Source organism: Bolinopsis microptera, unplaced genomic scaffold (assembly GCF_026151205.1).
Source record: "Bolinopsis microptera isolate Bmic1 unplaced genomic scaffold, MBARI_Bmic_1.0 sca1, whole genome shotgun sequence".
Taxonomy (NCBI): domain Eukaryota; kingdom Metazoa; phylum Ctenophora; class Tentaculata; order Lobata; family Bolinopsidae; genus Bolinopsis; species Bolinopsis microptera.
The window spans coordinates 65,642-77,440 of NW_026971773.1; the positions used below are offsets into that span (position 1 = coordinate 65,642).

The window sequence follows — 11,799 nt, forward strand, 5'->3', positions numbered from 1 at the left end:
AACCTTAAATAAGTAATATTGCACATTTTTATATTAGTTTTTATGTTAGTTGAATAGCAGCGATTTAAAATCACATTCGAATTCACATTAATTATAAATATGTAGTAAACAAGGTTCAATAATCACGCGGACACGTATGTAGAGGTTGAAGCTAATAATAACAATCGTTATTTTTGTCTGATACATGGATTGTAATGTAATTACTAAAAGATAATATTAACTAATAAATATTGTCAATATAGAATATCATAAAATTTCGTTGAAATGCGTTAAAATACATAAAAAGTAGTCGTGGGAAATCCAAGAATTCAATCCTAAATAAAGATTTAAGATTTACTGCCCTAATCAGATATCGTCAAAATCCTCGTCCTCAGCCAATTCGTTCAACTCCTCTGGAGTTAAGATAGTGGCCACGTTACCAGTCTGGTTACCAAGGTTACCAGGCTGGGACACGTTACCAGGCTGGTTACCAAGGTTACCAGCCTGGGACACGTTACCAGGCTGGTTACCAAGGTTACCAGCCTGGGCCACGTTACCAGCCTGGTTACCAAGGTTACCAGGCTGGGACACGTTACCAGGCTGGTTACCAAGGTTACCAGCCTGGGCCACGTTACCAGCCTGGTTACCAAGGTTACCAGCCTGGGCCACGTTACCAGCCTGGTTACCAAGGTTACCAGGCTGGGACACGTTACCAGGCTGGTTACCAAGGTTACCAGACTGGGACACGTTACCAGGCTGAGACTGAGACCCTGGTATAGACTGAGAGGACTGAGCGGAAGATTGAGAAGACTGGTAACCTTGCTTACCTACATTGACTTTGTTACCCAGTGCTTGTTGAGACTCCAAGAAGTACTGGTTAGGATGATTCAGTCCAAATGCAGCATCCCCCTTGTTGTGTGTAACCTCGTAGTACTTAGAACAGGCTATTTGGTAGTGTTGCCCTGCTACTAGACCTAGTATCTCCCTGATATGTATCTTTGGAATCTTCCACGAGGACAGCTTCCTCTCCAAATTCTCCGCATCCATGTGTTTGAAGGGGCAGCCATGACAATCCCCGGAAGAGGGCCCTGACCCTGTTATTATCTTCATGCACCCGTAAGGTGTCTTATCTGATCTCTTCCCCTCCTTCCCAAACAAATGCCTGACCATGTAGTCGTGCCCACTTTTACCGTACGTCTCCGAGTCCATCTTCCTGCAAAACTCCTGTCTGAAATAAGTCCTGACATCCTCAATACTGAGCCCCAGTCCCTTGAGGAAGAGACAGAACTGCAACCTAGCTCCGTGCTTTATGTGATGTTGCTCGGTGAACACCTCGTAAATATTCCTCATGCAGGGAGGGAAGGAGGTTTTAGAGACAGCAGGTAGTTGAGACACAGAGACCTGGCCCTCTAACTTAGTGCTACTAAAGTCGTCCCCATTATACGCAGTAGTAAGCTCGTTCAGTATAGACATTATCCTCTCATCGTCACTAACAGCTGGCAGAGATCGCGCGCACTTTATCAGACACTTACTGAGATGTGCGCGGAACATGCCCGTTAGAATGGAAACAAGCTCAGTATGCGGCACGTACGCCATCCCTGCCTCTACATATACACGCCTGTGTTTCACCAGCTCTAGAGCCTCAATGAAGGGCACTTTGTACACTGTTATCTTCTCCTTGTTGTGGTGGATCTGACTTGAGTCTCTTATCAGTTGCTGCTTATCTGCCACCTCGCTCTCTCCTACTTCCTCAAACTTTAGAGAGTTGTCCACTAGGAACTGGTAGATCTCCTCTCTGTGCTCCTCTAATCGCAGTCTGAACAACTCCTTCTCGCAATCACAGAACCACTTCCTGTAACCATATTATGTTTACTTAGATAACACGTGAGATAACACGTGAGATAACACGTGAGATAACACGTGAGATAACACGTGAGATAACACGTGAGATAACACGGGAGATAACACGGGAGACAACACGGGAGACAACACATGAGATAACACGGGAGACAACACATGAGATAACACGTGAGATAACACGTGAGATAACACGTGAGATAACACGTGAGATAACACGTGAGATAACACGTGAGATAACACGTGAGATAACACGTGAGATAACACGTGAGATAACACGTGAGATAACACGTGAGATAACACGTGAGATAACACGTGAGATAACACGTGAGAATACTATCCATCTTACCTCGGCTACCGGAAAAATATTTATAAACCTAATCAGTTTTAAACCTTGTTAACTTTAAAACAAAAACTTCACCAAATCGTTACTAACAAGAATTGCGCCCGTTGTTTCGTTTTGGCGGACGCTAGATTTCCATTTCACATTTACTATAAATTTAAGTATAAGCTCCAATCAGCTCACTTCAGACTCAGTCTTCATGATAATAATATTTATAAATTATGCATTAAGTACAGGAAAAACTTGAAATTCAGTTCAATTGCCAAAGAACTTAACTTGTAAAGCAAAGAACTTAAATTGTAAGCAAAGGTAAACTATACTCGAGTACACATCAATATACACTACGCGTGCCACGTACAAATTGGGCATAATATAACCTAATATTATACATTATATCGTATACATTATAACACAGTTGCGCCGCGCATTCATAGATCACAGGCTATCTATACATCACATCTCCGCAAGCAATCCTCGCGCGCGCAACTTTTTCGTTGCATGGTTACTAACGGAAGGAACACGACATACTCAAACCCACCTACGTACTGCAATCTCCAAAATCCACGTTTTTCTGCAAAAACGTCCATTCGTAACCTTTCACTATTGCCTTTTTTCAAAAGGGTGAAAAGGAAATAATCTAGAGAACACTTGGAAATTAAACTCTTACCTCGCTTCCTCAGTTCTACAATAAGCTAATCTCAGAAGAAAGTGCGAGATGTGATCCTTTCTTCTCTCCTCAGTTTTAGTTTTTGCGTTATTATCTGTCTCCTCCAGGACACTAGGTCTCAGAGGGAGGTGTGTTTTTATCTCAGAGGTAACAGTTTTCAGGTACATGTCACTACCTCGGTTATACTTAATACCGTTATTGTAGATAGACCGGAGAATTGTGAGCCTGTCGAGAGCTGTGCTGTAAAACTCAGTAGTGGTGATGTTACCTTGCGGAGGTAATGGTTAGTTGCTAGGTAATGGTTGGTTGCTAGGTAATGGTTAGTTGCTGGGTAAAGGTTAGTTGCTAGGTAATGGTTAGTTGCTAGGTAATGGTTAGTTGCTAGGTAATGGTTAGTTGCTGGGTAATGGTTAGTTGCTAGGTAATGGTTAGTTGCTGGGTAAAGGTTAGTTGCTAGGTAATGGTTAGTTGCTAGGTAATGGTTAGTTGCTGGGTAAAGGTTAGTTGCTAGGTAATGGTTAGTTGCTAGGTAATGGTTAGTTGCTAGGTAATGGTTAGTTGCTGGGTAATGGTTAGTTGCTAGGTAATGGTTAGTTGCTAGGTAATGGTTAGTTGCTGGGTAAAGGTTAGTTGCTAGGTAATGGTTAGTTGCTAGGTAATGGTTAGTTGCTAGGTAATGGTTAGTTGCTGGGTAAAGGTTAGTTGCTAGGTAATGGTTAGTTGCTAGGTAATGGTTAGTTGCTAGGTAATGGTTAGTTGCTGGGTAAAGGTTAGTTGCTAGGTAATGGTTAGTTGCTAGGTGATGGTTAGTTGCTAGGGTGATGGTTAGTTGCTAGGTAATGGTTAGTTGCTAGGTAATGGTTAGTTGCTAGGGTAATGGTTAGTTGCTAGGTAATGGTTAGTTGCTAGGTAATAGTTAGTTGCTAGGTAATGGTTAGTTGCTAGGTAATGGTTAGTTGCTAGGTAATGGTTAGTTGCTAGGTAATGGTTAGTTGCTAGGTAATGGTTAGTTGCTGGGTAAAGGTTAGTTGCTAGGTAATGGTTAGTTGCTAGGTGATGGTTAGTTGCTAGGGTGATGGTTAGTTGCTAGGTAATGGTTAGTTGCTAGGTAATGGTTAGTTGCTAGGGTAATGGTTAGTTGCTAGGTAATGGTTAGTTGCTAGGTAATAGTTAGTTGCTAGGTAATGGTTAGTTGCTAGGTAATGGTTAGTTGCTAGGTAATGGTTAGTTGCTAGGGTAATGGTTAGTTGCTAGGGTAATGGTTGGTTGCTAGGTTATGGTTATTGGTTAGTTGCTAGGTAATGGTTAGTTGCTAGGTAATGGTTAGTTGCTAGGTAATGGTTAGTTACTAGGTAATGGTTAGTTGCTAGGTAATGGTTATTGGTTAGTTGCTAGGTAATGGTTAGTTGCTAGGTAATGGTTAGTTGCTAGGTAATGGTTAGTTGCTAGGTAATGGTTAGTTGCTAGGGTAATGGTTAGTTGCTAGGTAATGGTTAGTTGCTAGGTAATGGTTATTGGTTAGTTGCTAGGTAATGGTTAGTTGCTAGGTAATGGTTATTGGTTAGTTGCTAGGTAATGGTTAGTTGCTAGGTAATGGTTAGTTGCTAGGTAATGGTTAGTTGCTAGGTAATGGTTAGTTGCTAGGTAATGGTTAGTTGCTAGGTAATGGTTAGTTGCTAGGGTAATGGTTAGTTGCAAGGTAATGGTTAGTTGCTAGGTAATGGTTAGTAAGTGATGTTACCTTGCGGAGGGACTGTGTACATGGACAGTCTTGCGGAGTATTTCTCATCTGTGAGAGGGTTGAGTTTCCTCCTTCTCTTACTGAGACTGAAATCCATTCTTACTGAGAGCTAGGTAATAGTTTTAGTAAGATATTTATATAATAAAACTGTTTATAAAGAGTTATCATCATAATACACGATTTGATCTTTTGTTTAAATTCATATTATAGCACCATAGAAGGTATGTATATTTTTACAGTAATTTTAGGCAAAAACTATCGTCGAAAAAATAGTTGCATATTTACAATGGGTTATAAAAACAGAATAATTTCAAGTAAGCTGTTTTTGTGACGGAGGTAAGTATATACCCTTGATAACACATCATCTTATAACAAATGCATATTAAAGACTAAAGAGTCATGTTACAATTACAATTGCACATAAATGAAAATGATGTAACTTTTTCCCATATTGTTCGAGAAATTTTGCTTCACTTGAGCCTCCTGCCCAATGACAAAACTACAAGATCCGGGACTAAAGTCTCACTTTACAAACAGGAATTATTGTGTTCCTTACTACAAGCAACTTTAGTTGCTAGGTAATGGTTAGTTGCTAGGTAATGGTTAGTTGCTAGGTAATGGTTAGTTGCTAGGGTAATGGTTAGTTGCTAGGTAATTATGGTTAGTTGCTAGGTAATGGTTAGTTGCTAGGTAATAGTTAGTTGCTAGGTAATGGTTAGTTGCTAGGTAATGGCTAGTTGCTAGGTAATAGTTAGTTGCTAGGTAATGGTTAGTTGCTAGGGTAATACTTAGTTGCTAGGTAATGGTTAGTTGCTAGGGTAATGGTTAGTTGCTAGGTAATGGTTAGTTGCTAGGTAATGGTTAGTTGCTAGGTAATGGTTAGTTGCTAGGTAATAGTTAGTTGCTAGGGTAATGGTTATTGATTAGTTGCTAGGTAATGGTTAGTTGCTAGTTGCTAGGTAATGGCTAGTTGCTAGGTAATAGTTAGTTGCTAGGTAATGGTTAGTTGCTAGGGTAATACTTAGTTGCTAGGTAATGGTTAGTTGCTAGGGTAATGGTTAGTTGCTAGGTAATGGTTAGTTGCTAGGTAATGGTTAGTTGCTAGGTAATGGTTAGTTGCTAGGTAATAGTTAGTTGCTAGGGTAATGGTTATTGATTAGTTGCTAGGTAATGGTTAGTTGCTAGTTGCTAGGTAATGGCTAGTTGCTAGGTAATGGTTAGTTGCTAGGTAATGGCTAGTTGCTAGGGTAATGGTTTAATGTCACCTCACTTCTCGTGGTGTGACATCACGTGACAGTAATGTTTGTGTGTTAAAAATTTGAGGAATTGTCACTTCGTCACTTTCTCTTTCAGAGCTCCCCTTGAAGAAACCAAACATCTTCTTAAGCGGATTGGAGTCTACTTGCTTATCTATTGCAGTGGCTGCTACCTCCAACTGAATTATATTACTTAAACTAAACATAAATACAAAAGTACATTACTTAATTTAAAATTGTTGAAAAAATATTCTTGATAATTCTGGTGTTTTTAGTTTATTTCGGTAGACTAATTAAGTTAATTCCGATTTCAACCGAGTTTCAAATGACCATTACCTGGGTGACATTAGAGGAGATGTTTCAAATGAACATTACCTGGGTGACATTAGAGGAGATGTTAGAAACTGCCTGATGGATGATATCTATCTGTGTAAATAATGACTCCAGTTCTTTAGCTTTCTCAGAGAACAGAGTCAGTCTTGCATCCAGCACCTCCTTATTCGAGTCCTAGTAACATGGTTATTAAATGATACACATACTGTGCATTCTTCTAACTGCAACTATAACTGCGTTTCACAGATAATTCGCTGACTGATTAAAAATGATTGCAAAAGATACAAACAATGTTACTAGTATTTTAGAATTCACTGAAACAGAACATGCACATTGTAGAGTAAGGAGAAAGGTACAGAACATGCACATTGTAGAGTAAGGAGAAAGGTATTTCAACAGAACCTGAAGAGTAAGGAGAGTGGTATAGAGTTCGTCCATCAGTTTCTGAATTCCATCCACTTCACAGTCTAGCTGGGTTAAGAGAGAACTATTATCCACCTCTAGGTAACCTGGGATTGTTTTTATAATAATAGCAATAAGAGAGAACTATTATCCACCTCTAGGTAACCTGGGATTGTTTTTATAATAATAGCAATAAGAGAGAACTATTATCCACCTCTAGGTAACCTGGGATTGTTTTTATAATAATAGCAATAAGAGAGAACTATTATCCACCTCTAGGTAACCTGGGATTGTTTTTATAATAATAGCAACAAGAGAGAACTATTATCCACCTCTAGGTAACCTGGGATTGTTTTTATAATAATAGCAATAAGAGAGAACTATTATCCACCTCTAGGTAACCTGAAATTGTTTTTATAATAATAGCAATAAGAGAGAACTATTATCCACCTCTAGGTAACCTGGGATTGTTTTTATAATAATAGCAATAAGAGAGAACTATTATCCACCTCTAGGTAACCTGGGATTGTTTTTATAATAATAGCAATAAGAGAGAACTATTATCCACCTCTAGGTAACCTGAAATTGTTTTTATAATAATAGCAATAAGAGAGAACTATTATCCACCTCTAGGTAACCTGGGATTGTTTTTATAATAATAGCAATAAGAGAGAACTATTATCCACCTCTAGGTAACCTGGGATTGTTTTTATAATAATAGCAATAAGAGAGAACTATTATCCACCTCTAGGTAACCTGGGATTGTTTTTATAATAATAGCAATAAGAGAGAACTATTATCCACCTCTAGGTAACCTGGGATTGTTTTTATAATAATAGCAATAAGAGAGAACTGTTATCCACCTCTAGGTAACCTGGGATTGTTTTTATAATAATAGCAATAAGAGAGAACTATTATCCACCTCTAGGTAACCTGGGATTGTTTTTATAATAATAGCAATAAGAGAGAACTATTATCCACCTCTAGGTAACCTGGGATTGTTTTTATAATAATAGCAATAAGAGAGAACTATTATCCACCTCTAGGTAACCTGGGATTGTTTTTATAATAATAGCAATAAGAGAGAACTGTTATCCACCTCTAGGTAACCTGGGATTGTTTTTATAATAATAGCAATAAGAGAGAACTATTATCCACCTCTAGGTAACCTGGGATTGTTTTTATAATAATAGCAATAAGAGAGAACTATTATCCACCTCTAGGTAACCTGGGATTGTTTTTATAATAATAGCAATAAGAGAGAACTATTATCCACCTCTAGGTAACCTGGGATTGTTTTTATAATAATAGCAATAAGAGAGAACTATTATCCACCTCTAGGTAACCTGGGATTGTTTTTATAATAATAGCAATAAGAGAGAACTATTATCCACCTCTAGGTAACCTGGGATTGTTTTTATAATAATAGCAATAAGAGAGAACTATTATCCACCTCTAGGTAACCTGGGATTGTTTTTATAATAATAGCAATAAGAGAGAACTATTATCCACCTCTAGGTAACCTGGGATTGTTTTTATAATAATAGCAATAAGAGAGAACTATTATCCACCTCTAGGTAACCTGGGATTGTTTTTATAATAATAGCAATAAGAGAGAACTATTATCCACCTCTAGGTAACCTGGGATTGTTTTTATAATAATAGCAATAAGAGAGAACTATTATCCACCTCTAGGTAACCTGGGGTTGTTTTTATAATAATAGCAATGGTTGCAAAACAACACGATAGTCTTGCAACGGTACAAAGGTACACGATTATTGAATATTGACGTTAAGGAGTTCTTGGACCAGCTGAAACTTTCAAAATCATACCTGCATAACCTAAAGACACGTTTTCGTAAAGTTTGGCAGAGACTTCTGAATCATCCATTTCATTGCCACTATTACTAAATGTGTGAAATATAATCACCTTGGTTAAACTAAATAAAACGTAATTCTACTCTACAGTGTACCCAGTATTATTGGCTGGGGAAGGAGCCCCCTTTTGTTTTAAAGAGAGACTGGACCTAGATGAGTCTACGAGAGGGTAGCATTTTTTTGAAAATTCAATTAATCATGTTATATAATATATATAAATCAAGCGTTACATTTCAGCCAAAATTACAATGACATTATTTTGATATGTTACTAATGGAAAAATGGTACTGCAATATAAGTTGCATACTGTGTGGTCGGATGACAACTTACTAAACTAGAAAAATATACTTGACTATATAATAATTAATTTGGATGAATCAACACAATGTCATAGCAAGAGCCAAATTAACATTGGGGCCATCTACCACATTTGAGAATGACAAACAATAACAAAAAATCAAACATGACATAATATAATTTTGCTAATTAAAATTCTGTTACAACTGAAAACAAGAAAAAAATAAGGAAGACAAAAGGACAGGAAATCGGACGGACAGAATTAACAAGAAACTAATTTCTAGGAATCATATCTAAAGGCTGATGAGCTAATCTGGCCCAACTGTTAATGATATGAGGACACTATGCCTGCCTCTGGGGTATGGCAACCCTGTAAAGCTGTAAGGGGTTGCTGGAGATATCTATGTGGACTGCGAAGATGATGGAGGTAAGTGGCAAGTGATATAGGGGGATGAGTAGACGCCTTAGTGCCAAAAATATGAGGACCAAAGAGAAATGAAAGTAACGGGTGATGACAAAAAATGAGACTTTTTTCAATGGGCATTTTTGGGTCCAAATTTTATTTTTTTGCGAATGGTGTGAAGGCGTTTGTTCAGGTCACAGTGTCCCATCATATCAGTGGCGTAAGGAAGGGCCCCGCTGACCCCGTTGTGCGGAGGCGCCATCTTAGGGGGGCGCAAAATCGTCGTTTAAATGGGGGACAATTTTGAAAAACTTAACAAGGTACTGGCAAAACTGTGTGTTTTGCTCTAGAAACACACTTCTTTTAGAGATTTTACCGGCATATCCTCTAAAATCACCTGATTTCTTCAATTTTAGGGAGGGGCGCCAAAAGGGGAGGGGGTGCCAAAAGGGGAGGGGCGCCAACAGGGGGGCGCCAACAGGCAACGTTACACCACTGCGTCATATGGTGCACTCCAGTTCTGTATTTTTGTCAATTGTTGTTGAGTGTAGAGTTTTTGATAAGGGTGAACTGCTTGTTGTTTGGTGTGTCTGGGACCATCAGTTAACCAGTCCTCCTGGTTCAGTCTGAGCAACAAAACTTTTAAGGAAATATGACTATCTTCAAGCATTTTTACAATGCTATCGCTACCGCCCAATTTCACTGTCATTCACCAGATAAAAATACCAGCACGCATTCTTCAGACCATGTGTCGCTGCTCTAAATTTACTTCAAGAGATAAGAGTTATTTAATAATTTGTAATAGTACTGTTGTAGTATCTGTTGATGCAGATGGTGTTTCGAAGCAATAAGAGAGAACTATTATCCACCTCTAGGTAACCTGGGATTGTTTTTATAATAATAGCAATAAGAGAGAACTATTATCCACCTCTAGGTAACCTGGGATTGTTTTTATAATAATAGCAATGGTTGCAGAACAACACGATAGTCATGTAACGGTACAAAGGTACACGATTATTGAATATTGACGTTAAGGAGTTCTTGGACCAGCTGAAACTTTCAAAATCATACCTGCATAACCTAAAGACACGTTTTCGTAAAGTTTGGCAGAGACTTCTGAATCATCCATTTCATTGCCACTATTACTAAATGTGTGAAATATAATCACCTTGGTTAAACTAAATAAAACGTAATTCTACTCTACAGTGTACCCAGTATTATTGGCTGGGGAAGGAGCCCCCTTTTGTTTTAAAGAGAGACTGGACCTAGATGAGTCTACGAGAGGGTAGCATTTTTTTGAAAATTCAATTAATCATGTTATATAATATATATAAATCAAGCGTTACATTTCAGCCAAAATTACAATGACATTATTTTGATATGTTACTAATGGAAAAATGGTACTGCAATATAAGTTGCATACTGTGTGGTCGGATGACAACTTACTAAACTAGAAAAATATACTTGACTATATAATAATTAATTTGGATGAATCAACACAATGTCATAGCAAGAGCCAAATTAACATTGGGGCCATCTACCACATTTGAGAATGACAAACAATAACAAAAAATCAAACATGACATAATATAATTTTGCTAATTAAAATTCTGTATTAGGCGGTAGCATTGTAAAAATGCTATCGCGGTAGCGATAGCATTTTTACAATGCTATCGCTACCGCCCAATTTCACTGTCATTCACCAGATAAAAATACCAGCACGCATTCTTCAGACCATGTGTCGCTGCTCTAAATTTACTTCAAGAGATAAGAGTTATTTAATAATTTGTAATAGTACTGTTGTAGTATCTGTTGATGCAGATGGTGTTTCGAAGTAAGTCTAAGTTGTATTTTGAATTTTACAATTAGAAGTAGCATGCGCTGGGTCAATCTATTAACAATGGAAAAAGCTGGGATTGCAGTTGCTAAACCTCGCTGGTTGTTACTAATTTACTCACCAGAGTACTATCACTTGACTTGTGTTTTAACCATTTGAAATGTAAAAAGTGTCTACCACGCCCTTGATTGTAAACTAGGTGCATACGTTTCCATGCGCCACAATGCCATAAGAAACACTGCTGCTTTATTCTTCTGAGAAGCAAAATGTAAAGACGTAAGGATAGAACCAGCACTCCTGACAGTCCAACCAAGCTCATTGTCAAGGAAGACCAATACCCAGGATTAAGCCTGTCTTGATGTTGCAGCTGTCGGGTGTATGCACCCTTTGAAAGAACAGTGAAACAAATTTACAAATTAAAATTTACAAACACAAATACATTTAAGCCACTAGATAAGATCTATAGAAATCATGAGACAGAAAATAAATATATGTATGAAGAGAGAGTACTTCAGTCAGAGATTCTTCACAACCTCCGGAAGTGTGGGACCACTCTGCACTGTGTTTGTAGATCGGGTATCTGAGATGATAGCTGACCACAAAAAGAAGCCAAGAGTCAGGTCAAAAATCATATCAGAACACGATTCAGATTTGATCTGTTAAGAAGTAGTTATGTTATGTTATGTTAAGTACACTCATTGCACTGGGGGGAATCTGAAGAAAATCAACAGCCCAGCATCTTGAACTGCAAGACGCAACGTTTCCTTCAACCTCGTCCCTCAGAAGGCGAGCTTTGAGGTATATTAT

The 11,799-nt window shown here is 38.2% G+C and overlaps 2 protein-coding genes across 5 annotated transcripts; both read right to left on the reverse strand.

Moving 5' to 3' along the window:
* Positions 1-42: 42 nt before the first annotated feature.
* On the reverse strand, positions 43-4,707 carry LOC134825642 (DNA primase large subunit-like). Of its 3 annotated transcripts, none has more exons than XM_063837845.1 (4): positions 4,588-4,707; positions 2,847-3,114; positions 666-1,831; positions 43-423 (listed from the first exon to the last, which is right to left on the reverse strand). In XM_063837845.1, the coding sequence occupies exons 1-4, from the start codon at positions 4,682-4,684 to the stop codon at positions 416-418; spliced, it is 1,539 nt and encodes a 512-aa protein (XP_063693915.1). In that variant the 5' UTR covers positions 4,685-4,707; the 3' UTR covers positions 43-415. The 3 variants fall into 3 exon arrangements, with proteins under 3 accessions (XP_063693915.1, XP_063693916.1, XP_063693914.1); XM_063837846.1 differs by having other exon boundaries at positions 137-444; positions 693-1,831; XM_063837844.1 differs by having other exon boundaries at positions 254-1,831.
* Positions 4,708-5,153: 446 nt separating this feature from the next.
* On the reverse strand, positions 5,154-8,484 carry LOC134825646 (uncharacterized). 2 transcript variants are annotated; one of them, XM_063837850.1, is made up of 4 exons: positions 8,411-8,484; positions 6,579-6,685; positions 6,219-6,350; positions 5,154-6,022 (listed from the first exon to the last, which is right to left on the reverse strand). In XM_063837850.1, the coding sequence occupies exons 1-4, from the start codon at positions 8,466-8,468 to the stop codon at positions 5,849-5,851; spliced, it is 471 nt and encodes a 156-aa protein (XP_063693920.1). In that variant the 5' UTR covers positions 8,469-8,484; the 3' UTR covers positions 5,154-5,848. The 2 variants fall into 2 exon arrangements, with proteins under 2 accessions (XP_063693920.1, XP_063693921.1); XM_063837851.1 differs by having other exon boundaries at positions 5,783-6,022; positions 6,579-6,647.
* Positions 8,485-11,799: the final 3,315 nt, after the last annotated feature.

Coding starts and splice junctions, on each gene's coding strand:
- LOC134825642 (XM_063837844.1), bottom strand. CDS start 4,684: ATGGATTTCAGTCTCAGTAAGAGAAGGAGGAAACTCAACCCTCTCACA. Junction 3,115..4,587: donor GTACACAGTCCCTCCGCAAG/GTAACATCACTT, acceptor TACCTCCGCAAG/GTAACATCACCACTACTGAG. Junction 1,832..2,846: donor TGTAGAACTGAGGAAGCGAG/GTAAGAGTTTAA, acceptor ATATGGTTACAG/GAAGTGGTTCTGTGATTGCG.
- LOC134825646 (XM_063837850.1), bottom strand. CDS start 8,468: ATGGATGATTCAGAAGTCTCTGCCAAACTTTACGAAAACGTGTCTTTA. Junction 6,686..8,410: donor CGTGTCTTTAGGTTATGCAG/GTATGATTTTGA, acceptor AAACAATCCCAG/GTTACCTAGAGGTGGATAAT. Junction 6,351..6,578: donor CCACTCTCCTTACTCTTCAG/GTTCTGTTGAAA, acceptor CCATGTTACTAG/GACTCGAATAAGGAGGTGCT.